Source organism: Mangifera indica, chromosome 13 (assembly GCF_011075055.1).
Source record: "Mangifera indica cultivar Alphonso chromosome 13, CATAS_Mindica_2.1, whole genome shotgun sequence".
NCBI classification, from domain to species: domain Eukaryota; kingdom Viridiplantae; phylum Streptophyta; class Magnoliopsida; order Sapindales; family Anacardiaceae; genus Mangifera; species Mangifera indica.
The window spans coordinates 12,214,628-12,239,293 of NC_058149.1; the positions used below are offsets into that span (position 1 = coordinate 12,214,628).

Below are 24,666 nucleotides of genomic sequence, written 5' to 3' on the forward strand. Positions count from 1 at the left end.
ATTGGCAATTTCCTGTCATCCCTAAGCTTCGCCAATGGTCTTTTCATCCCATTCTTTTCATAAGTGACAATTTAATCCCAAAAACTAATGGGGCAAGGAAGGGGGGTTAATATGTTTTTTTTGCTTTTTAACAAAGAATCAATATAGCTTAAAAAATATAACTATACACATTTATTTTTTATTATTAATTAAATATTCAGATAATATATTATCATATAATTAAAAATACTTAATATTGTTTATAATAAAAAATTAATTTATCTTTGTTTTAATCTAAATACAAAAATTTGTTAATTGATGACACCCTTATCAAATTTATATAATTCCAATTTTAATTAAACCTGTATACATTATAAATTTTTGGTTTTCTTTTTATTTTAAAGTTTTATTATAATAAAATTTTCATATTATATCATAAACAATATAGTAACATATGTAGTTTATCTTATTTTGATTTTCTTATTTTAATGATTTGAAATTGTTTAAAGCATTAAAAAAATTAAAATCATACCTATAATCAAATATTAAAAAATAGAAAACAAACACCACCTAAGAGAAATTTGATGATAAATTTCCTTATTTGAAATTAAAAAATAAAATAAATAAAAATATCCAAGTTCTAGTTCTAATCAGAATTCAAGATAAAATTTCAATATTATCTAATGATTGAAAATAAAAAAAATAGGGACCAAAATGTTATGAGACAAAGGTTAGGGATGGCAAAAGAGCCGCTCATGCACTTGGCATGCGTTTTTTGAAACTTCAATGTGGCCCGCGTTTGATCCGGTAAGATCACGTGTATAATGGCAATCTTCTTATATTCTCGAAGCCAATGCGGCGGTTTCTCGTCTCCGTATGGTCAAAGCAGATTCCGTAATAATAATATTTTATATAATTTTAAATAATATTTAATTATATAATAATATATTATTATTTATATATAATATTATACATTATTTATACACATAATTTTATTATTTTTAAAATATGCTAAGGGCAAGAAATATATTACTGGCATCCACCTTATATATTTTAAACATGTTTTTATAATTCAATACTTTATAATATAACATTCACATCCTTTATTTATTAGATAATTGTCATTTTTTAAATACCAAAAGTCACATTGAAAATTTTAGAATTTTCAAACTCTCCCAAAGTTTTCCAGAATTTTTAAATTCCCCCTAAAAATTTTCATTAATTTCTGATCTCATCAGTACATGAGTTAAGAATTTACTTTGTATACTACACTGCTGCTCTTTTAGTCAATCCGATATCATTTATTTACCCCAGCTGAGAAAAACACTAAATAGACCTTTAACTGTTCTATTGCTCTTTAATTGAAATATAATTTAAGGTAAAAAAGAGCTTTTAATAGACCTTAAAATGCAACACCACACTCCTTGTGGTCCTGACAGACAAACTGCATCTTTACTTACAGTGAAATGAAACCTCCAAACAAAAAGAATCATACAGATGCATGCAGCCAAGGATATGCCATTAAGGCTGGTTGTCTGGAGTTGTTTGCCGCCTTATGCGTGCACTGCGCCTCAGTGGAGCTGATCCACCATCGGAAGAGTCATTATCATCATCTCTGGAAGAAGAACCAGCTTCCCCATCATAGCTCTCCCCCCAGAGTCGGGTAGATCTCCTTCGAATACTTAGGTGTGCTCTAGCTCTTGTGGTCGCAGAGAAGCTACTTCTACTTGGTCTGGACCCAGGTCTAAAGACTCTAATGAGAAAAAATACGGTAAGCCAATCCCCATATTCAATTGGCGAAATACTACTATCAGCCCCCTCTTCTCCAAAGGAAGATTGAAGTGTGCTCACTAAGTCCCCAAGGTCTCTCTGGCGCTCCAATCTTCTCCAGTTATTCTCCCGTTCTGGGTCAGCTTCTGATGGCCGCACAAGGGGATGTTCCAGCCTAGCATGCTTTCTAAGATCTGTGTAGGTGCCACTGAAATTGCATGTCTCACAGGAACAAGATCTCGTCTTTGCATTCATAAACTGGCGAGCATCTTCCACAACTATCCAGTCTTTAATCTGGCCACGACAAAGTGGGCACACTATCTTTGGTGGCGCCTTCTTCTCACGGGACACAGAATGTGGCGTCAAGGAACCTTCCTCACTTCTTTCTTCTAGCAAATCAGTAACAGCCAGTTCTGAAGTAACAACTGAGACCGAGCTCGTGGGTTGCATTTCTTCTTGACGTGGTGTCTCTGATGAGGTATCAGTGAATGACTTCCGGAACTGATCAAGACAGTTGGAGTGACGGTAGCTCGTGTCACACATATAGGGGCGGCACCCCTTCTCATGGGAAGAACATAAAAGAAGAACTGCATTATGAGGATGTTCCATACAAATAGAGCACCTCGCTTCTTCCCATTCCTTCAACTTTTCCTCAATATTGGAAGGGGTTTTAGCAGAAAATCTCTGAGCATGATTAGAGCTGCATGGATAAGGAGATGTCCTGCATCTATCAAAAGAGACAGATCGATCTCTTCTCTCCTTTGGCATGTTGAAGCCTCTATTATCAAAACACAAAAGATCGCACCAAAATATAATGAATGCATGCTGTATGTATCACAATTTATCAAAACAAATACCTACAACTCTAATAAAAAGAAAAGAACTGGCACATGAAAGTATATCAAACGAAGAGAATCAAGGCTTGGAGAATTACAATGTTACAGAAAGAAATACATATATGAATATACTATACAATAATGTGTGAATTTATAATAACTCTCAGATATCTATCAGTATATAAAAAAGTACAGAGATTACATACTTTAAGAAAAACAATGACTCTCTATAGGGCGGAAAAATTATCTAAATTTGGATAAAATGGATAAGTGATATTAAGAATATTGACATTGTGCTACAAACATGAATACTAATACCCTAGCTACATCTCAACGTCCTCTCAAGCATAATTTCTAGGAAATAATATTACTGAAAAAGAGTGGATATCAACATAAACTCCTAAAGAAATTAGCAGAACAGGAGGGAGGGATGGTAAAAGCACTGGCAAGTCATGATACCAAGATTTAAGACAATTGAATAGCTGGTGAGCCCAATCGCAGGCATGATCAGTGTGGCAACAATCACATATTGCATTATTATAACAGCATTTGATCATCTTCTCATAGTAAGAGCAACTGCTGCCACTCATCCATGAAGACCACCACCATTTTCAAACTTCTACCTCAATCAAAGGAATGATTACAATTAAAACTAATCTGCCAAAAGAAACAACAGAACTTAAGATATCTCAAATCCCAACCACTTGAAACTTGAACAAACAAAATCCTTCTATGGGGAGCAAACCTTAAAACAACGATATATTGTCTCACAACCAAGTTCACATCCTTTTGGTGTTCCACTTAAAATGAGCACATGGATAGTCATCACCACAGTCACATTATTAAGACTCCAATATCAAGCATTTAACACCTTTTTCATCCCCACATTGTTTGTTCTTCCCACCAACAAAACTCATTAGCAAATGTATAATACTACGCTTGCTAACTTTTCTTACTAATTTATCAATACAAACTCATGTTAATTAATGTGTTTGGATAATTTAACAATTTACTTTATCTCTAAACAAAAATCACCCAATCATGGATAAGTTAGTAAGAAAGTTTGTAAATGCGGTATTATTCTCCGAAAGTAAAACCTATTTCGAAATCATTTCCAAAACAACTTCTATGAATCATAGAACAAATAACTCAACATAATCAGATGACTAGAGCATCAACATCAGCAGCAACCTAGATGATATAGAATAACAGTAAAACTCAACGGCTCAAAATTGCCAATTCTACAAAGGACTTAAAATGACACCCAACAATTTTAATATACAATAACAGTAACAATAGCAACAATTGAAAACATTAAATTATCGCAAACAGAGATCAAACTTCACAATCCAACTTTAAAGTAAGCAAACAGCTACCGATTCCTCGCCTCGAACCCAAAATTACTAGCAAAAACACAGAATCCCAGAGTCCACATGGCAAGAAATCAAAATACATGGAACGAATCCAACAAAAGGTCATGAACCAGTTCAATTAAAAGATTGAATTAAATATACATCAATCCGCAAGATCCGGCCAAAACCAGACCCCGAAATGGGTCAAAAGTTCAGAAAAAATACAAATAATAATAATCCGATTTAGATAATTACCAGAAACTTTGAAACGTCCGATTGAGTATTCTACGCTTCAGATTTGAAGGCCTAGAAGTGACAATTTAGATTGAGTTTCGAAGAGGGAGGAGCAGACAGAGTAGCTTATCTAGGGCTCCTTGGCTCAAGCGAGAAACTAGAAGGAGAGAAGATGTTCTTTGACGAAGACAAAGGGCGTCAAGTATCGATGGGAGCTGACGTGGCACACTCGGTTTCTTTATTGTATTTTTATTTCCATATTTTGAGTTGATTTGTCATTTATAAGGCGGCGCAGTTTTGTCATTTCAGCACATTCGTGCTGGCCCCACCTAAACCTTCACTGGATACACGAATCAAAAACTAAGACGGCGCGTTTTGCTCGAAACTTTATTTCTAAATACGCAAAATCAATAGCTTCAACCTGGAAGGAAAACCGAAGTTGGGTTCTAGGCACTGAAGCTGTTCGAAGAAAAGCCAGTGAGAGTGAAAGCTTGACGATGATACCAAGGTCACTGCAAGTGTTGGGCACCTGTGCTACAATAATCGTCGGTGGATTCGTCACTCTCAATTTCGCTTCAACTGTCACACTTGGTGCGCTTCGTGCTGTCACTGAAGCGAAACGGGTAAAAACTAAATGAGAACCATTTTGCCTAGCTCTTAATTTTACTTTTTCGTTTCTGTTTGAGTAGTTCAGTGGTGTATGTTGATGAGACTGGTTTTTGCTGCTTTCTGTTTTGTAGAAAAAGGTGGCGGCACCTTGTGGGTCTTGTAAAGGGAAAGGATTTTATATATGCAAGTTATGCAAAGGAAATGCAACTATAAAGTGGTCGCCTTTGTATGACCCTATTTTTATCAACCCTTGTCTTTGTCCTACTTGTGAGGGTAACAGGTTGGTGGTTTTCTTCTATTTTTACGTTTTTGATGCTTGGTTTCTCAGAACATTTTCATTTGCCAAAACTATACCCACTTTTGTAAGGTTTTCTTTTTTCCTCTCCGTGGTGTGTTCTTGTTTCTGGAGCGCAACTTTTATACCGGCTATTGTTTTGGTTCTGAGAGAAGTTGGGAAAATAAAGGATATGCAGAGCACCTACCTCCCTAAAAAGAACATTTTAGTCATCTCTTTCCTTTTCATTGTAGTTTCTGAAGTATAGTTGGTATTGTAAGGTACTCTGGTGATTTAGGCTGTCTGCTGTAATTTTTATTTAATGAGATTCACATTAGAAATTTAGTTGTATTACTCTGTATTTTTGTTTCCCTTAGTTCTTCAATGAATATAAGGATTAGGAAACTAGAAATATGACATGCACAAACAAATTATACAAACTGAGGTGATGACATCAGATTGGGCGATTTTAAATAAGAGAAGTATTTGATTAGATGATTTTAAAATGATGAAAAAAGTAAGCAATCAAATCACATAGTCATAAACTGTCATCTCATATTATATAGGTAAATTTATACAATTTGTTTGTACACATGATTTTATATTCGAGAGCAATGCCATTAGGCGGGAGTCCTATGACTGGAGTCCACTTCGATCAAATGATAAGGATTTAAACTAATGTTTAGAATTGGTCACATTTACAGGGTGCAGCGCTGTCTGAACTGTTTGGGAAAGGGCTACTATTGACTTGGCGAGGCTGAATGCATAACACTAGTATTCTACCATTCTGTTTTCTGTTTTTCAATTTATAAATTGTGAAACATATATTATTCTGCCAAGGCAAAGAAAAACGTGGGTTAGTTGGTGCACCAGCTGATAGCTTTGTTAATAAATCATAGTTATTGGTTGAAATCTTAAAACAATTTTCCCATTTGTGCATTTGAAACTGTTATGTGATTGACAGAGCTGGATCCCATTTTGGATATGTCAATTTGTCATGTCTCTTCTACACATCCACACTAACCACGTCTGTTGACCAAGTAGTTATAGTTTTGAAACCAATCATCGGACCCGAGGCTTCATCTGTTTGGACAAATAAGGTTTCTTTGTTACCAAAGAAAAGTTCGGAACTTTTTACCCGAAGACAAGTCCACAGAGATTGAAAGTCTTGAAGGAGTTATGGTAAGAGGATTAAAGAGTCATGAACCCAATGCAGAAAACATCAGATTGTGTGGCATAGTTTATGTTTTACCAGTGCAGAAATAAAAAAACCTTAGTATAGCCCTGCATTTCTCTAGCTGAACGGCTCTCATCAGATTGATAATCCAAGAGCCCACATCCTAAAGTAAAGGAGAAGCCATGAATGCAGTACTATCAAGTGCAAAATCATGTGGACGAAGTTGAAGTAAAGCAAAGCTTGAACGTGAAAGATAAGCCATCACCATCAAAACCGTATGACTTCCGTGTTAGGCTGCTAGCCACCACGTGATTTCCGTAGATTCTCTATTAAAAAACCACATAAAGCTGTTCCAAATACAATAAACCATTATTATTCCACTGATTAATCTGTCTAAATGAAACCCAACTAATGTGATGTGTCGAAAATTCTCGTGGACAAGCATTTGGTGATAATTTCTACTTAAAAGAGAGCTTCAATGTGATTGAAATAGATTTGAAAGGTGAGATGACAGATCAATTTCTTCACTAATATCTTAATATAAGTAATCCATTCCATATATTACGAGCCTAATGTATCTTTTATTTTCTTTGCTGGTCATAGTATAATGTCGCAGCTCAGCCGTTGCATATTTCCAATGGTTATTATTAACTCTTTGACCATTTGCATACTTAATAGTTGAAAGAGTAATTAACATTTTTTCACTGAAAGTTTGCCCCTAATAGACATAAATAACAATTTTTCGCTCAACATCAAGTATAGATAGAACAATATTTTGTAGACTTATTTTAAATACAAAAATAAATATATATTTAAATGTATCATTATATGATTAGATGTTATTTTATTTTTAATTCAAATTTATTCAATCACGTAATGATACACATCAAGTATCTACTAACCTACCTTCTCAAGTGTTGTCTTGCATCTTCTTCAACTTTTATGTTCATGTTTTGTCTTTTACCTTGCCATGTTTAAGTGCTTCTGGCCCCCAGAGCTCTCACCGCTTCTGTTGTATCATCTAACCCATCATATTTATAAAATACATGTATATTTTATTGTATTCAGCAAATCTTTGTCAAATTCCATTACAAACACAACAACACATTTTCTGTAGTTGATGACTTAATGTGGACAGCAGAACCAAAGAAAATCAAATTTTATAATTCTATCAAATGGCTATTGTTATCATCTGAGTTTAAAATAATTACTGCTTAACATATATCATGGTTTTGGGTTCTTACCATGTTACAAGTGTTGCGTCAATAGTTTGGTTTACTCCTGCGCCAGACTGTATATGGATTCAAACCTGCGCGGGCAGAGCCCACATGATTTCTAGTCATGCCCGATAACCACTCCAGCACACACTCTCGATGCCCAATTCTCCCGGCAAATCACCCTTCTACAATTTACTCTGAATAAACTTTATGATCATAAACGTGCAATAATAAAATCATTCCACAAGATCCTTCAAAGTTATAACTGAATCAAAATATGATCAAATCTTATTTCAAGACTAGGAAAATAAAGACACCAAGACATCAAGCCAATCCTGATTATGCTAATGGCTTACATTTGGGTTTATAACGACTGTCATAAGAACGCAACCCAGACTTCTACCATTCTGTAAATTATATTTTATTGCATAATTAGCATTCATAATCACATAACTGGTTTTCCATATGTTGTATATATTAAGTAGTCGTAAGAATTGGACAAACAAATAAATTATCCAAAATTATTTGTTCAACATGATGTGGTGACCTTTAATTCGATAATTTTGAAGTGAGAAAAAAAAAAAATTACAATACCCAATCATAAGTTTGAATAGATAAATTTGTACAATTTGTTTGTAAGCATAATTTTACTCTTTGTGTTTTCTAAATCCTGCTCATGTTCGAGCTCCTTCAACACCAGCTCATAGTTCCCCTTACTTCTGCTCCAATCCACACCTCCTTCCTGCAGCTCCAGTGGCCATGACCCCGTCCCTGTTGCTCAACTAAAACCTCTTATCCAGGCCGCAGCTCCTGCTCGATTTTTCTAACACCACATACCTTACAAAAAGGAATGAAGGAATGATACAATGCAAGCAATCTAGGATGTTTATGTAGATTATGGAACAAAGGACAGAATAATTGATATTCATAGCAATACCAAATATGAAGTTTTAACTATAAGTATTATTACACCCTTCATCTCACAATGCACAATAAGAAAACATAAAGGAAGACCAATAATATAATAAGCTCAATTCCCTAGTGCCGCAGTCAAAGCCACCCAAGAGGCCCATCGCACCGATTCCGCACACCATCCTTCATCTTTCCTATCAAATCAACAGCTTTTCAATCGCATCCTGCATTTTACACAAACAAAACCACAAACTCTGAGTGAGAACAATAATTCTTGTTTGCAACCAAACGAAATCCAAATAAATTAACTACCTTGAGTTGTTGAATTTGTGTTTTCAATTGGCTAGCCTCATTTGATGTAACAGAGCAAGCAATCACTGGTCTTGTGACACCGCATGCTCGTCCGAGAGCCTGCTTTGAAGGAACAAACACATACGGCACATTCTGACACATTCGAATAAAGGGGTTAGTCCGGTTTCAATTCAACATTTAATAAAAATTAAAAAAAAAATCATTGAAGATGAAAGCTACCTTGTCTTCAGCAAGCAGGGGAAGATGCAGAAGGATCTCGAGAGGCTCCGTATCGGCAGCCATCACAATGAACTCGGAGATTCCTCTGTTAAGGGTCTTGGTTGCTTCATTAGCACCCTTTTTGAGCTGCTTGTAGTTGGCTGCTTGTTGAACGAGATCGAGAATTGTAATGGTCAAATGTGAATCCGCCAGTGGGTATGCTTTTGGGTTCACTGCTTCTCCTGTCTGCGATATTCAATCAAATCAAATATTCAACGAATAGATCATGTAGAAAATCAAATTAATCAATTATTTAACCAAAGATTACCATTTTTGTAGATGAAGGAGGCTAGGGTTCTTGTTGGGGACAAGCACAAAAATAACTAGGGTTCATGAGAGGAGAGAAATAGGATAAAGTTCGAGACCATCGTTTATAGAGAGGTTAAGGAGGAATACGACATCGTATTAACAAAAAAAAAAAAAAAAACGATTTGGACTTTGGACTCGAAGTCTAGCTAATCTTATCGCTGTCATCGGGGAACATGCTTTCATTGAAGTGAAACCTAAGCATTCGACACTCTTCAATGTTTGTTACACGACAATTTGTCGGAAAAATTTGCTTTTATGTTGTTGTGTCTCTTGACTGAAAAGATGTGGCTTCAACAATGTACTTTACATGGAAATTAAGACCTTCATTTCCTTGTGCAAATTGAAGCCTACCTACCTGGTATACTCTACCTTTCTTTTTCTTTTTCCCCCGAATAAAAGCTTTTGATGACTGCATTGCTTCATTCACATCACCGGCTACTTGAATTCAATGTGAATTTACTCTTATTTTTCCGGTTGATAGCATGAATCAATTTGAATTATATTATTTTCCTCAGTTCCTTTCCACATGGTTTTTCCTCTCTACTAGCTTTTATATATATATTGAATATTAGTGCTCCTGCTATTTTATTGTTTACCCAATCTATCTTTTTCACCGTGAAATTAGGGGTAATAATGGTAAATAATTCGGGTGCTGCCATTCAGTCTACGTGGATGAATTAGTAAAATTTATTTACTTATATAATTTCATTCTTTTACTCGTTTGTCTAATGTATCCACATTAGCCTATTAGCCTATTAGCCTTTCACATCACAATTTCATCTCCAGATTGTCTCTTGGAGAGACTATTTTCTTTCGTATGGATCTCTTCTGTCCTTTGATGGTTTATTTTTTTGGCAATAGGAGAACCTTGTCCAAATTGATTGGACAGGCAAACCTCTGAGTAGAGTAATTAAACTTAATCACATAAGTTAGAGTTTTACAATCGTAACAAAAACTTAAACCCAAATCTTTGATGTATCTTGATTCCGTGCAATTCTATATCTTCTCTCAGCAGGCCACAATTATCATGACTCAAAAACCTATTATCAAGGTTACAGTGTGATTTCTTGAAATTTCTAAGTATCTGCAATGGCATCTAGGTTCTTGATCAAGAATGAAAAGTCTTCTGCTAAGGGTTCCTCCCTAGCGTCAAGAAATTACGATGAAATTACCATCTCTGTAAGCTGGTAACCAACATAAATAGAATGCATTAATTTGTCAGTAATAGATTGCTGTTTCAGAAGACTGCTGTAACATAATTCTAATTCTTCCTGGGAGTTGAAATTGATGACGGTCTTCACAAAGTCAGAAAAAAAAACATCAATATTAGGGATGCCATAAGGCTGGCCTTTCCAAACCAGTCCCTCAGGACTCTAGAATGCATTATTCTCGGCTGTTTTAAATAAAAAATCATGAGTGAAAAGCAGTAGGCCTTTCTCAGGGTAACTTAAAAGGTACCATTTTGATAAACAACACGGAGAACTTAAAAATCTCAATCTCAATCACAACAAACAGTTTGCACTTAGTAGCAAATAACTTACTTTAACTTAAAAAGAATAAACAAACAAATCTTACTACCTTATTTGTACAAACTGAGAGACGGTTTATGATTGAGTAATATGATTATTTACTTTTTCTCTCGCTTAAAACTCACTCAACCAGATACTACCTATAAATAAGTATGCACAATCTGTTTGTACATGTAGCATTATTCACTTGCAAATGAGATGTAATCACTGTTGGATACACTAATTACTTAAGCCATGGCAATAATGATAGTGATTAAGCAGCACTAAATATCAGGGCAGTTCTAATAACTAAATAAAATCAAATTACAAAATGGAATATTCTTACACAGAAGAATGTGAAGGAGATCTCTATTTGAAAAAACAGAAACGGGAAATGAAGAAGAATAACAAAGGGTGAAAACTAAGCCCAGGAACTCAACAAACAGAATCAACCAGGGAATGATAAATAAATGTTAGAAATCTGAACATAAACATGATAATGTTACGTCTGTTGTCAAAGTGCTTTAATCATGAACCCATTGCCTGTGAATACATTGTGAAAACTAGATCATCTCACACAAAGAACGAAATAGCTCATAAAGATCAATGTGAACCAATCAATACGCAAATATAACTATTTCATATCCATAAATGTAAAGGTTATAGAAAATAATATTCTACAAAACTAAAAATGTAATGTAAATAACTCTTGCAGGATGCATTCATAAGCATGCATATAGCAACCGCCTTACAAAGAAAGAGAAGCATTTCTAGGAGCTGTCCTTGGTGTCTGCATAGAGTACATAGTTTGTTGCAGAAAGTTTACCAACTAAGGAGGCAAAGAATAGACAACAGGCAGATTTCACAAAGATAATTCTCATAAATCACTACTGTTATCCTTAGCATCTTGAGTAAATTTCAAATGCTTCGTGTGATCTTCAATCGTGAAAATGTTGAAGCATTTAGCACCAAACAAGCAATCTGCAAAAGGAGAAAATTACAATCCTAGCACACAAGCCTTGATACATATTATAAATTAGTCAAAACAAAACCATATATCAAATTTGCAGTTATTCCTAAGGCACATGACAACGATTCTACAACCAACAATTCCAAACACAGCAGGTTGAAAGAGAAGAGGTAAGATGAACTGAACTGGAAATTAGTATGAAAACTACCCAGTTCACAGATCCAATAAAATTCTTATGATAAATTTAAATTGTTGATAGGAAACATTCCTCCCTTCCAATTTGTTATAAGCAAAAGTCAATGAGTTCAGCTCAATGAAGTAAGTAGTATAAGTACTATGGATTGCATCTCTGACAAAGAAAAATGAATCAGTCATAGCAGCACAGGGAAGATAGCTGTATTACACAAATTATTCCCGGTTATATGCTAAATCAGCTGGTACACCAAAAAAAACCATAAAAACATAGAAAAATGTATATATCCCTAATATAAAATCAGATACTTCATAATAAAAGAAAGCAGATAACTTATTTGTGCGTAATTAATATTCCCAATCGAACATAATCTACAAAAAATAAAAAGTTCCAGACAAAATCAGGGACTGTGACATAAACCTTGATTCAAGAAATCACGCTGCCGAATCTTGAAACTTCCGCCACATATCACAATGAGGAGTCTCCTTTATGAAACCCCACTGCTGACGCTGAATCTCCAACCGACAATTCTGCACAAGTATTGATGAGTAATCCTTCTCCACCTGCTTTTCAAGCTTCACTCTCGCCGCACTATTCATTGGATAATCCTGCTCAAACTTGGCTGACTTCACATAGTAATTAACACCTCTCGCCGTGGTAAACTTGTACTCATAAGGATACGACCTAGAGAGGGTATATATTGGATCTGAAGAGGGCAAAAATTGCAACAGAATGATAAGAAATACCGGCAACAACTGAATTAACGCGCGTAAATTAAACCCACCGGACCCATTATCAGCTGTTCTAGCCGCCATGCCCGGCCCAAAATTAAAATGTCGAAATTGTGTTCTGGCAGGAGGCATCCCACCAAAGAAAAAGTTCCTAAAAATCTCATCAGCATCAACATCGGTCTCGTAAAAACCATTATACCCATGATACGCCCGACTGTGTGCCTGTGGTTGGTAAACAGGCTCATCCGAACCGACAAGATCGTATTTTTTCCTATTCTCTTCAATGCTCAGACACTGAAACGCCTTGGAAACTAATTTAAAAGCTTCTTCAGCGCCGGGAGCTTTGTTCTTATCAGGATGAACTTTCAGAGACAGTTTTCGATACGCTTTCCGCACATCCTCCACAGAACAGCTCTTTTCAACACCTAAAATATCGTAATAATCCTTCTTTTTCTTAATCTGTCTGACGATTGTGATTTGCTCTTCGGTGTACGCAGCAGCAGATGTGGATGACGTTGACGAAGATGAGGCAGTGGCGGGGACCCGTTGACGAAGCGAGGGTTGATCGGCAGGCTTCTCTGTCGTCGACCGCACGGAAGGCCCATCGGGATTTGAATTGGAATCAGATTCGATAGATGAGATGAGATCACCATCGACGGGAAGAGAGGGATCGAGTCGTCGAGCTTTGATGAGAAACTTGAGGGCACGCGCTCGGTCCCCTGATTCCAGGGCTTCTTTCCCGATTTTGAAACATTTCAAGGCGTCGTCTTTATTACCGTCCATTCTTAAAATTGAAAAGCCAGAAAACCCTAATTGATTACCAATTAGGAATCATGGGATCTGAATTCAAAAATTGATAGAGAGGATTTCAGTTTGGCCTTTGGGGACAAGGAGTGGACTCGCCGTTCCTTCTGGTTAAAATAGATCGGCTTTTCTATTGGTATTTGTTTGGATGTCGATCTTGCAGAAGTTTATGGAAAGTTCAGTGTTTGACAAGGTTTAGCCGTACCCAAACAAACAATTTTAACATTTAAAATCTTCAATAAAATACCATAATTATTTATATTTATTAATTTATTTAAAAATAACATTAATTCATACTTTTAATTTTCGAGCTAATTCCTCTGTAATAATTTTTTAACTTTAATAATAAAAGATTTGAAAACCAAAAGTAAACTAATTCACACATGGTGATTATCATGAAATTATCCTCGCTTAAAATGTTGATTAAGGTAATTTTATAATAAATTAGTTAATGAAATATTAGAATCTTTTTTTTAAATTTAAATTTAAATTTTTATTATATTTATAAAATCATAATTTATTTAATATAATGGTATCGAGTTTGATTACTATAAATTAAAGTTTATTTATCTAATTAATTTAGATAAAATTCTCTTATTAAAAAATAATTTTTAAATTAAGAATAAATATAATATATATAATTAAATTATTAAATATTATAATTTATAAGTATATTATTAAAATTAATAAATTATGAATAAGAAACAAATTTATTGGGTAATGACAAAGCTAGAGAGGGCCGCAAAATTAAGCCCAAAGGCTCAGTTTGCCTCGGTCAGGGTTTGATTGAAGTCCCAATAGATTAGGGCAACAAAGGCGGAGTACGTCCATAAACCCTCTCAAAACAAGTCATCTTCATCGTCAATTGTTGGAAACTAGTAATGGAGAACCAAAGCCAATATGAGGTCGACCTTGGTAATCTCATGGCCTTCAACCCTTCTCACCACTTTCCAGCCCTCCCTTCTTCAAGGTTTACTTTTTTTATTTTTAAAACTTTATTCTCATCTGTTCGTCTTCATACGCCGAATTTTATTATTATCCAAAACCCTGCGTAGTTCTCTTTGGTTTACGAAAGTGATTAGGTTTCTTTGAATCTGATTGTTTCATACAGGCTAGTTTAAATTCTTGAAATTTTAATATTCAATTTTTTTGAGAATAAATATCCAATAACTTCAATTTGATTTTATTTAGATATTTAAAGTGTATTATTAATTGTGTAGTGTATTGTTTTGAGGGGACTTTATGTTGTGGTGATGTGCTTAGGGAGGAACTAGTGAAGGAATGTCTACAGGAGGGCACCAAGTTAGTTCAAGCGGTTGCTGACCAACTTTTCAACTTACCTTCAACTGAAGATGTGGATGGACCCCTTGTCAGTTTGCCTCCACCAACAACAAAATTGCCAAGATCAAAGCATGTAAGTCTTACCTTTTCTTTGACATTTCTCAATTGTAATCATTTTTCTACTTAAGCTTGACTATGCTAGCTTCCATACTTTGCTTTTGGTGAAAGGAAACTTTGCACCAGACCATGATTTTTTTTTTTTTTTTGTTTTGGCTGACAATTGGTGCTTTGCTTCTATCTCCTTTCCAGCTTTCATGTTACAAGTTTTTCCGCTTTTATTTAAACCTTTGTTGTTGAGTTTATTCCATGTGTGAAATTATTTTTTAATATAGTATGCATGGTTGATAGATGCTGAGCCTTGAAGATATAGGTGTCTTACGTTCTCAAATTTGTTTCTACTGAGAGACTCATTATGTGTTGCTCCTTGCTAATTTTGTGCTTAGAGATCTTTCTAGTAATGCCACTCATCAAAAGGCACACTGTCTACAGTCTATGTCTAGCAACAGAGAGAACTAAACTGATACATAGCCATACTTTTAAACACCTGTTGCTTTAAAGGTTGGAGCATGAGATTAGGGTCTTCTGAGTTGACATGATCATAATTACAAGAAATTTCTTCCACTTTGCTGCTTTGCTAATTAATCCAACAGAAAGCTTATTGAGAGGGTACATGGAAAAGGCTGTTGGCGAGGGTCTAAAGATTTGATATTGTGGAGTCTAGAGCAGTGTGATGAGATGTTTTTATTTGCTTTAGAATATGTGAACTGATGATTTGTTTGTTTCTTGCATGTTGGGATATTAATAAGGGCTTTAATGTTTTATTGAGATTTGAGAATTTTTTAGATATGAGAAAGGCATGAGTGAGAGAGAAGTTAGTGATGAGGAGAAGATGAAAGAGATTAGGATATGAGAGATGAGATTCAAGTGTTTATATCTCTAAAGATTCCACAAATCAATGAATTGTGAAGATGCCATTATGCTGTATATTTTAGCTGAACATTGGTTGAGTTTTTGGATCTCTTTGTCACTTTCTGCAACATATGGCTGCATCTGTCACTTTGATGAAACTAATTTTTTTTTTTTTTTAATTGTTCATGTTTGTGGCTCTCTTTAATTCATGCATGTTTATTTATCATACTTCCAGAAAACTTAGATTTTTTATTTAGTATATTTAATTTTCTATGTTTAGTATTAAATTCAGTTGCATTTTGCATATTGTTTTCAGCTACCAAAGCCTAAACCTCCTACAAAATGGGAATTGTTTGCCCAGAAGAGAGGTAATTTATTTTATTAATTTACTGCAGTATATATGTGCTTTTTGATTATAAAACTCTGTGTTATATTCAATTCAAATATATTGTGATCTGGAATTTAGCCTTGAGATTAACAATCTAAACATTTTGACTGCTGTTGAATCTTGATTTCTCTGATTTATGCTTTCTATGTTTGGTTATGCTATTTGATATACTGTATATGAACAAAATTGGTTTTGCAATATCTTGCAGGTATAAAGAAGCGCAAAAAGGACAAGGTTGTTTGGGATGAGCAAACTGGTACTTGGAAACGCCGTTATGGTTATGATCGTGTTAATGATGATAATGATGTACCCATAATAGAGGCAAAGATGACTGATGGTAAGTGGAAAGGAAACATAACGGGAATATGAAAATTGAAATGATTATGCTTTTTGTTTTTGAAATTTTCATTCATGAAAATCATATCACACTTTGTTATTCATTCACGAAATGGTTTCTCTGACTCTGAGTGGTACTTTATACAGAACCAGGGGAGGATCCTTTTGCTAAGAGACAAGCGGAAAAGACGAAACGAGTTGAAAAGCAAGAGAAGAATCGGCTGCAGAATTTGAAACAAGCGGACAAAGTTGGTGCTTTGCCAAGGTTTGTGCTTCCATCTCTTATTAGGGTTTTCTTTGGCCAATAAATGTTTCTCATTGCTGTCAACTTGAAGTTATATACAATATACTTGGCTAAGCAACATATTGACTCCCATCTCAGCTTTTGTCCATTTAAGATATTTTCATTAATGTTAGTCTCTTCATCTTAACATCCACATGTGGGTAAAATCTCACTTGCATTCAGTTGTACAATTGTGGTATAACTGCCTGCCTGCTATGTCAGTAGTATTGTTAACAAAACTTCAAATAAACTCTTTTCTGCAGCCATGTTCAACTAGCTGCCACTGCTTTGCCCATAACAGGAACCAACGCTGCGCCTAAAAAAGTTACCAAACACGAATTAGGAGATGTAGCTGGAATAGTTGCTACTTCAACAGCCAGTGGTGGTAAATTTGATAAGAAGCTACCTGGAGAAAAGGCTCCTAAGAAACAAGGGAAGCATAGGAAGGTTTGTAGGCTTGATTTCTGCTAGCCAAATGTTTCAGTACAGTTATTTCCGAAATGCCATATGGGAATGAATAATTTTATTCTCGCTCATTCTCTCTCTCTCTTTTCTTTTTCACTCAGTTCCTACCAGTTGTGGAAGGCACAGGGATAGGGTCGCAAGAGAAGGAGCAGACTGAGAAGGTTTTGAATAAGCTAATATCTAAGCATTCACATGAGATACTTAACGTTGATAAGGTATGTTTGAGCTATTCTGTAATGGAACCTTTTATTTTTGTCGTCAAATGGAAATTTTCACATTTTTTTCACCCATGGGACTTGGTAAATAGGCTGTTACCATGTACAACGTGAAGAAAGAGAAGAAACAGAAACAAAAGAAAAATGGACAAGAGAAGGCTTCATCAACCACCAGCAAGTTGAAACCAAAGAAGAAACCCAATAAGAAGGCTGTAAAGAAGGGATCGTCAAATAAAGGAAAGGCAAAATGAAATAATCAATCAGAAATCACAGTTGTAAGCTTGTAGAGTTTTGTGTTATGTGCTACAAGTTGGCTAATTTGAAACAGGAAAAAGTTATTCAGGAGATTGTTTTTTTTTTTTAATGTATTCTAAGGCAAAGTCTATAAAGTTGCTTATTGAATACCAATAGCTCTGGTCCGTTTTTGGACAAAAATAACAAATTTATCTGGATCTTGTGGCAGCTACGGCAAGTATCTCATCTGAGAGAATCAAGCACAAATGCAGACACAGGGAGGAAAAGGATAATCCGCATCCTTTTTAAGAATTAATATTTGATGTACCATTCATTGAAACAATACTATTTCTCGAGTGATAAACAGCCACCCCTTCCGAAGTAGCTTTTAAAATTTTTTATGGACAAGATTGGTGAAAAGATTATTAGGTTTTAGGTGTGGAGTAGAAAAGTTCTCATAAAACTTTAAAATAATGCTCTGTGCCCTCAGTTGGAGAATCATTTGATATTTACTTAAATCTGATTATGAGCTAAACTTAATCGGATTAAACCATTCTTTGACTCATTAGTTGTGTCGAATTGAATTTCTTTTCACTTGAGTTTAACTTAGTTTAAAAGATAAATTAATTCTTTTAAATTAAATTTGATTCAAATTTAAATTAAACAAATATTAATCAAGTTAAATTAACTTTTGAGATTAAGCTAAATCAATTTGGGTAATGCATTGCTCGAGGCTTTAAGAGTTTTGGTTCAACATTCTATTTTCCAAACAAGAAAAAGATATGGGCTTTGGCGGCCCAGTGCCTCTGCTGACCATTCAGTAAATCCAGCCCTGCATTGACGATTTGATATCAATATTGGTGGAAATTATGCATGTTTGCCGAGTTTTATTCTCTTACTCTTAGGTTATTTGCTTTGAATTTAATTTTATTGAATATGTTTTATGTTAAGAGAACAAATAATTGGAAATTAATTCAATTGCTTTCATTGGCTTTTATAATCAATGTAAATTGTTAATGCCATGAATAATTTTGGAATCTATTGGTAATAGTTTATCCTTTAAGATTTCTTGTTCTGGTTTGGAAAGACAAAAAAATGTGAAAGTTTATGTTTCTTGAATAATTATGCATATGTAAACATATTTTGCTAAAATTGTATGATTGACCAAGCCGTGTAAACTTCAAATAGACCTGTCCAACAGTATTTCAAATTATTATAAATTTTTGAACCACTTATCTTAAGATATGTATAAGAAGATTTTAATCGATTAAACTAAATAAATAAAATTATAATATAATAATTGAATTTACAATTATTAAATCAAATAAGAGGGTGGGACCTCTCTCGAAGAAATTTGCCATTACCTCAAAGGAAGACTTTGGCATCCAACTAAAATTACATTTTCCCACGAGGTTTGGCCTAATAACACATTTCGACTCCACCGAATGTTTACCCTACCTGGTTGGGCAGCAATTCTTTACAAGTTTTCTAGGACCTTTCAGATTCTTAAGAATCAACGTTCCTTAAGGCGTCTGATACTCCCATCACCAATCATCATTGACTTTAAATTCCCGTAATTAATTGTTCATCAAGTCAACATTTAAACTAACTAAACAGATAAATGATTTTTGTCTTTAAATGGAAGATTCTGAAAATACATTCATTCTTTGAAGGCACACGAAAGGAATCATCACCTCTCACGCCATCGTTTGTTGCCATTGCCGTCGTGTCCCTTATAAAATCTATTATATTCTTCAATATTCTGTCGTTAATATACTATACAGATCCCCACTCCTCTGCTTTCATCTTTCAATATCACTGCAAATGACTTAGTTGCCCCTTTTCTTTATCCTTTCTTTCTTTCCCCCTCTGCATACGTTAGTTGCTGGTCTGGAACCGGTGAAACCAAAGCAATTTCTCCGTGGGTATCGAAGAAAATTTTATATTGAAATTTAGATTTCAGATATTTTGCAGGGCTCCATATGGGTTTGTCTGAATTCTAGTATTGGGACTCCAAACTTCATTTTTTTTTCTTTTTCATTTTTAAGTTAATGGGCGTATTTTTAGTTGGGTTTCTGTGAGGGTTTTGATTTCTTTTGTAGGTTTTAAACACGGGAAAGATACTTTGACAGATTAATTTTTGGCCCAAAAAAAATTGTTTTTTGCATTCAGATTATGCTACTTACCTTCAACATTTACTAATTTACTTTTTTTATAAAAATTAAGTGAGTTTATAGTTTGTGAGGAAAAATGTCTGGTGGGACGCCAGTTAGTGGTGGATATATGAGGCAAAGGCATAGTCCGGGTTATGCATCGAGTGGTGATGACCTTGAAGATGATGCGTGCTCCAGGCTCCAGCCTTTCTCGCCTCCAGCTAGTCGACCCAGGACTTGGCTTGAGGTTTTGGAGAATGTCCTTTGGATTGCTTCATCTCTTTTCATTATTTACTATGGTGATCGCCATTCCAATTTCATCTATCTTTTATGGCACGATGACAGAATTAGAAGGCAAGTCTAGTTTTACTTGTTTGTCCATTTTTCAATTGTTTATGGCTTTTTTTATTGCTTTCATTTATGTTTTGCTTTTGTTTGAAAGTTGAAATTCCGAAGGTATAAACTTTTTGGAATTACATGCGATTTCTGGTAGAGTAGAACAAGACATTTCAGGGACTGTTGGTTGGCGTAATTTGGAATATATTTTTAGTATTCATGTGCTTTAAAGTTTAAGCTTAGGTGTAAGATTCTTTCAACATTTAAGGACAATGGGATGACAATGCTGATCAGTATGAGCAGCCATGTTCCTTCACTGTTAATTTAGCGTTGGAATTTTTTAGTGATGTAATGAGTTCGGATGTAATAAAAGATTAAACAAGGACTTTTAATAAAAACTTACAGAATATGGTTATAGATCGAGAAGGTATAGGGATGAACATATCATAGTTTCTCTTATTTACAAGAGCAGAGTTGCATGAATTTTGCTATATGGACAGTTGATTTCTGTATTATTGTTTATTGGAAGATGTATGTCTTAGTGGTGATATTCTTTGGTACTATCTAAAATGGCACAATAATTCAAATGCACCAATAATAAGAAGCAACTTCAATCTAGCTTATTTAGTTAATTGCACAGAAGAAAGCCTGAATACTGTGTTGGTAGAGATAGCAGAAAGTGGTTGAAGCAAGTTTTACAGGTTCACCTAAGTGGAAATTTCCTAGTATTAGCTAATGAAGGTTGCTGCTTAACGGAGGAAAGAGGCTGGCCTGTTCTATGAGAATCTTTACAGTTGCCTACACTCTTACTCCCACAAGCATAAATTTAAAAGTCATCTTGAACTTGGATGATTTGATTTATAAATTGGTTTGGTATTTAACTCCGGAAGTGCATGACTTCCTACTTGCTTTCCCCATGTGCTACATGTTACGGACTCACAGCATTAGTCCACATTTTTAGAGGTGAAGTCTGATGTTCTATAACTTGGTGAAGATTTGTATGACAACCTCAGCACATGATTTTGAAAAAAGGGAATAGAATTAGCTTGAAGTGATATTCCTGCAGAGATCAGTCAACAATATAAGCAAGATTAGGTCTTTTAAGGGCGTCTGAATTAAATACTTAGGAATAATCTTAGGATTGTTTTTGTTCTCACCTATTTAATGCAATTCATTTATGTCCACCTTTGTATTCTTGAACATTTATTAATTTTTTTACCATAATATCACAATAATTAAGGTGGCATTCTGCCCTGTAGGTATCAGAATAATAATATGGTTTTCAGTAATTAGTAATCATACAGTGGTTTTATGCAGGTTAAGACGCACGCCTCAATTCTTAATGTTTCTCAGAATTTTCATATAATTATTCAAATGTTATGCAGCTAAGAATTTCTTTCTAATCACAAAGCACTCGATACAATTTTCAATCGGTTCCTTGGTAGTTGTTTATGAAGGATTAGCATGAGGTTAACTCTATTTTGATTGACTTCTTGATGGTATAAAGTGGAGAACATTTTAAGCAAATCCATGCAATATTCTTAATGTCATTACTAATTTTACTGTCCAGTGGCTACTTTTATATCCTGAGCATGGTTTTGATGGTAGTAACCTTGTTGGGAAGATATATTATTCTCCAATGGAAATTGCAAGAGCATATTTTTCTGGCATATGGTAACTGCTCAGATAGAGAAACTGTCTGTTTATTTATGTCTCTTTTGCTTTTGTTGCAGATTGCCCCTCTACCTTGGACTGTTGTGTTTTGGATTGAATATTGCCTTCTTCTTTTATTCAAGTATGTTAGTATGGAGCATCAGGAGATTTGATGAGAAATGGGAATTGTTCAGTATGTCTGCTTTGCCATTTGTTACTCTGCTTGGCCTTGTCTCTTTTTGCCTGTAAGGGGAACCAAAATTTGCATTTCCTTTTAAAGTTGTTAATGTGTTATTGTTAAAAGACTGCTGCATCTGCTTTGCTAACTTATTCTCAAATCAGGATGTCTTTTGCTTTATGGCCAATTTGGAGTTTCTTGACCCTCCCGCTCTTGGTATGTAATCCTGCATATCAGTTTGGTAAATTGTTTTAGGTTTTTGTGGAGCCTTGCTGATTTATGTTTATTTTACTGCAGTTCACTTTGTTTATGGCTTGCATGGTTATATTCCCACATTCCATGATTGGAACATTCAGACCACAAAATGATATGTTCCGGATAGATTAGAGTTCTGAGATGATACAAGAAATGATACTGACTTAGATGAACAGACTTTATCATAAATATGGATGGTTGATGGTACTGGTTATATGCATATTAAAGTCACTGCCCCTGGTTATGCATACAGGCCAGTTGTTGCCATATCCTATTACTGCTGATGACAATGAAGCTGATTGTCGTTTAATCAGTCAGTATTTATACATCTTACCGTGATGATACACATGTGAGTAGGTGTGACCTCAGAATTTTATCACAACAGGTCAATTTTTTCTGAGTCTTTTCTTTGATAGTGGGAGTTCTAGCAGGGCTCATTTGATAGTAGAAATATTGTGATTTTTGGATGACATTCTTTGGTATTTGCTCTACACTTAGTCATACAATGTTTTCTATCTGGTAAATTGGAAATAGTTTGTCTTTGGAACAGGAATGTGTGAACTTAATTTCTTGTTTGTTCTTCTTGCGTAACCTTTTTTAAGCATCGGCAGTTTCATTTTTCCATTTTCATTTCCTTATTTTTTAGGGAACTTAGAATTGATTCAATTTATTAAAGTTGCAGTATGAATCTGATATACTCGAATTGATCCTTTAAGAACAGGGAAGGTACCGAGATATCCACTGTTAATTTAGAACTTCTGAGACCTACAGAAGAGTTTCCAATTATAATTCATTTATAATGAAATAAACAAAGCCCAGGTTGACTGGGTATAATTCCCAGTTTCTGTGACCTGGTCAAATAATGCGAGCAGCAATCAACTGACATGCATTTGTAAAGCATTAACAGTACTCCTCATCACCTTTATGATGTTGGGAAGAATAAAAATATGGATAGATGTTGGAACTATTTTGGCATTCAACAAGCGGAAACGCCTCGTGGGTGGTGGTCAACACATCAGCAGTGTCTAGGCATAGATACCGTGATTTGTTCTGGCAAAATGGATCCTTGGCCTCGATAGTAATATATCCCAATTCAGTCCTCATTCCAACATGATCCCATAAATACTAAAATATTAAAATATCCTTAAAATTTGGAAATATTATAAATAGTTTTTAAACATTATCTTTCTAGATAGGATAAAGAGAGAAAGACAAGATGAATTTTTTTTACAAGGAAAAAGGAAGAGAATCTTTTTTCGCAAAAAAAGACAAAAAATCTCTGTTATCCCCGTATCAGGGATGGAAAAAAGTTTCTCTTACGGGAATGGGGAGCGGAGTATTCAACCCCTTCCCACCCCATTGCCATCCCTACCAAGGCATCCATTGCCATTACTATTAGTCTCATTTTCATATCATATTTACAGGCCTTCTCAAGCATTAGAAATTTTACTTACAAATCTGCACAGAGGCTGTGATTAGGTGAGTTTTTAAACCCAATTTTACATAACTACTGTGCCTAATACTTCACTTTTTTTCAGAGTATTGTGATCCTTTCCCTCTGTAGACGTGCACCAAAGACAAACATATAAACACCACCTAAATATTGGAGGAGAACCAAAGACACTAACATATCAGCAAGAATTCGATCGAGTTGTTGGTGTATTTAGTCAATGCATTTAAGATTATGGTTAACAAGTATCCTTCTTCTGCCAACAAACTTGAACCAATCATAGGCTTGGCCGATCTCTGTCTTTAACTTCAACATTAACATATACCTTTATTAAACTTCACTTAGATACTAGAAACATACATCTCTATTTAATTCGCATAGTCAATTCTTGTTTTGTTTACTTGTTGAACTGAATTAGTCATTTTTATTAAATAAGATGTAAATTTAAGGAAAAAAAAAATTATTTGAGTTTTAAATCCCCCATACCCATAACCGTTGTATTAGATAAGCAAAAAATTTAATTTTAAAATGTTGTCATAAGAGATTTGAACGTTTACTCTCACACTTGGAATCTCACAACTTTATCACCCAAGCAAATCTTTTTGGTATTTAGAATGTTATGGTTATTGCTATATACATGCATGAGAAAAGGGAAAAAAGAAAGTAAACCCCACAATGGAAACTTTTACCAATACCCCACAAAGGCCTCAACCATGTCTTGTCCCCCAAGTTGAGAAAGACATGTTTCAACGTCTCCTTCCTCTCCAATAAGGAAAAGTAAAGCTTCATAATGCCAATTCCAACCATAGTGCTGTGAATAGTTTTGTGGGTTTTCATCATAACACTGAAATTCTTATAGGATTAGGAATTTGAGATAGTGAGGCGCCGAAATAAAGTTATCTTCTTTTTTACCAACAGTATGGAGCAAAAAGAGAATAATATAGATCACTAATTGGATGCAACTTTATATGTCTTTTGAATAAAGCCACCTGGTTCATCTCAGTTATCCCAAACCTCTCATCTGT

The 24,666-nt window shown here is 34.7% G+C and overlaps 6 protein-coding genes across 12 annotated transcripts; 3 read left to right on the forward strand and 3 right to left on the reverse strand.

Annotated features, from left to right (window-relative positions):
- Nucleotides 1-1,310: 1,310 nt before the first annotated feature.
- On the reverse strand, nucleotides 1,311-4,408 carry LOC123194751. Of its 3 annotated transcripts, none has more exons than XM_044608134.1 (3): nucleotides 4,193-4,392; nucleotides 3,045-3,204; nucleotides 1,311-2,527 (listed from the first exon to the last, which is right to left on the reverse strand). In XM_044608134.1, exon 3 carries the CDS (start codon nucleotides 2,515-2,517, stop codon nucleotides 1,501-1,503), a length of 1,017 nt encoding a protein of 338 aa, XP_044464069.1. In that variant the 5' UTR covers nucleotides 2,518-2,527; nucleotides 3,045-3,204; nucleotides 4,193-4,392; the 3' UTR covers nucleotides 1,311-1,500. The 3 variants fall into 3 exon arrangements, with proteins under 3 accessions (XP_044464069.1, XP_044464068.1, XP_044464067.1); XM_044608133.1 differs by having other exon boundaries at nucleotides 3,045-3,242; XM_044608132.1 differs by lacking the exon at nucleotides 3,045-3,204 and having other exon boundaries at nucleotides 4,193-4,408.
- Nucleotides 4,409-4,492: 84 nt separating this feature from the next.
- Nucleotides 4,493-5,993, forward strand: LOC123194752 (protein BUNDLE SHEATH DEFECTIVE 2, chloroplastic). 3 transcript variants are annotated; one of them, XM_044608136.1, is made up of 3 exons: nucleotides 4,493-4,794; nucleotides 4,912-5,060; nucleotides 5,148-5,405. In XM_044608136.1, the coding sequence occupies exons 1-3, from the start codon at nucleotides 4,669-4,671 to the stop codon at nucleotides 5,320-5,322; spliced, it is 450 nt and encodes a 149-aa protein (XP_044464071.1). In that variant the 5' UTR covers nucleotides 4,493-4,668; the 3' UTR covers nucleotides 5,323-5,405. The 3 variants fall into 3 exon arrangements, with proteins under 3 accessions (XP_044464071.1, XP_044464070.1, XP_044464072.1); XM_044608137.1 differs by lacking the exon at nucleotides 5,148-5,405 and adding an exon at nucleotides 5,759-5,993 and having other exon boundaries at nucleotides 4,516-4,794; XM_044608135.1 differs by having other exon boundaries at nucleotides 4,912-5,405.
- A 2,363-nt stretch (nucleotides 5,994-8,356) lies between these two features.
- On the reverse strand, nucleotides 8,357-9,358 carry LOC123194589 (13 kDa ribonucleoprotein-associated protein-like). The gene is made up of 4 exons (XM_044607869.1): nucleotides 9,199-9,358; nucleotides 8,892-9,116; nucleotides 8,673-8,804; nucleotides 8,357-8,584 (listed from the first exon to the last, which is right to left on the reverse strand). Exons 1-4 carry the CDS (start codon nucleotides 9,199-9,201, stop codon nucleotides 8,558-8,560), a joined length of 387 nt encoding a protein of 128 aa, XP_044463804.1. The 5' UTR covers nucleotides 9,202-9,358; the 3' UTR covers nucleotides 8,357-8,557.
- A 2,010-nt stretch (nucleotides 9,359-11,368) lies between these two features.
- LOC123194588 (chaperone protein dnaJ 49-like) lies at nucleotides 11,369-13,662 on the reverse strand. 2 transcript variants are annotated; one of them, XM_044607868.1, is made up of 3 exons: nucleotides 12,695-13,662; nucleotides 12,331-12,616; nucleotides 11,369-11,728 (listed from the first exon to the last, which is right to left on the reverse strand). In XM_044607868.1, the coding sequence occupies exons 1-2, from the start codon at nucleotides 13,422-13,424 to the stop codon at nucleotides 12,345-12,347; spliced, it is 1,002 nt and encodes a 333-aa protein (XP_044463803.1). In that variant the 5' UTR covers nucleotides 13,425-13,662; the 3' UTR covers nucleotides 11,369-11,728; nucleotides 12,331-12,344. The 2 variants fall into 2 exon arrangements, with proteins under 2 accessions (XP_044463803.1, XP_044463802.1); XM_044607867.1 differs by having other exon boundaries at nucleotides 12,331-13,661.
- A 564-nt stretch (nucleotides 13,663-14,226) lies between these two features.
- LOC123194034 (ribosome biogenesis regulatory protein homolog) lies at nucleotides 14,227-17,790 on the forward strand. Its single transcript, XM_044607146.1, has 8 exons — nucleotides 14,227-14,415; nucleotides 14,709-14,859; nucleotides 16,012-16,063; nucleotides 16,292-16,420; nucleotides 16,567-16,684; nucleotides 16,966-17,149; nucleotides 17,269-17,382; nucleotides 17,475-17,790. The coding sequence occupies exons 1-8, from the start codon at nucleotides 14,327-14,329 to the stop codon at nucleotides 17,631-17,633; spliced, it is 996 nt and encodes a 331-aa protein (XP_044463081.1). The 5' UTR covers nucleotides 14,227-14,326; the 3' UTR covers nucleotides 17,634-17,790.
- A 1,439-nt stretch (nucleotides 17,791-19,229) lies between these two features.
- LOC123194319 (transmembrane protein 128-like) lies at nucleotides 19,230-22,740 on the forward strand. 2 transcript variants are annotated; one of them, XM_044607494.1, is made up of 5 exons: nucleotides 19,230-19,537; nucleotides 19,843-20,123; nucleotides 21,839-22,003; nucleotides 22,101-22,152; nucleotides 22,234-22,740. In XM_044607494.1, the coding sequence occupies exons 2-5, from the start codon at nucleotides 19,867-19,869 to the stop codon at nucleotides 22,321-22,323; spliced, it is 564 nt and encodes a 187-aa protein (XP_044463429.1). In that variant the 5' UTR covers nucleotides 19,230-19,537; nucleotides 19,843-19,866; the 3' UTR covers nucleotides 22,324-22,740. The 2 variants fall into 2 exon arrangements, with proteins under 2 accessions (XP_044463429.1, XP_044463428.1); XM_044607493.1 differs by having other exon boundaries at nucleotides 19,231-20,123.
- Nucleotides 22,741-24,666: the final 1,926 nt, after the last annotated feature.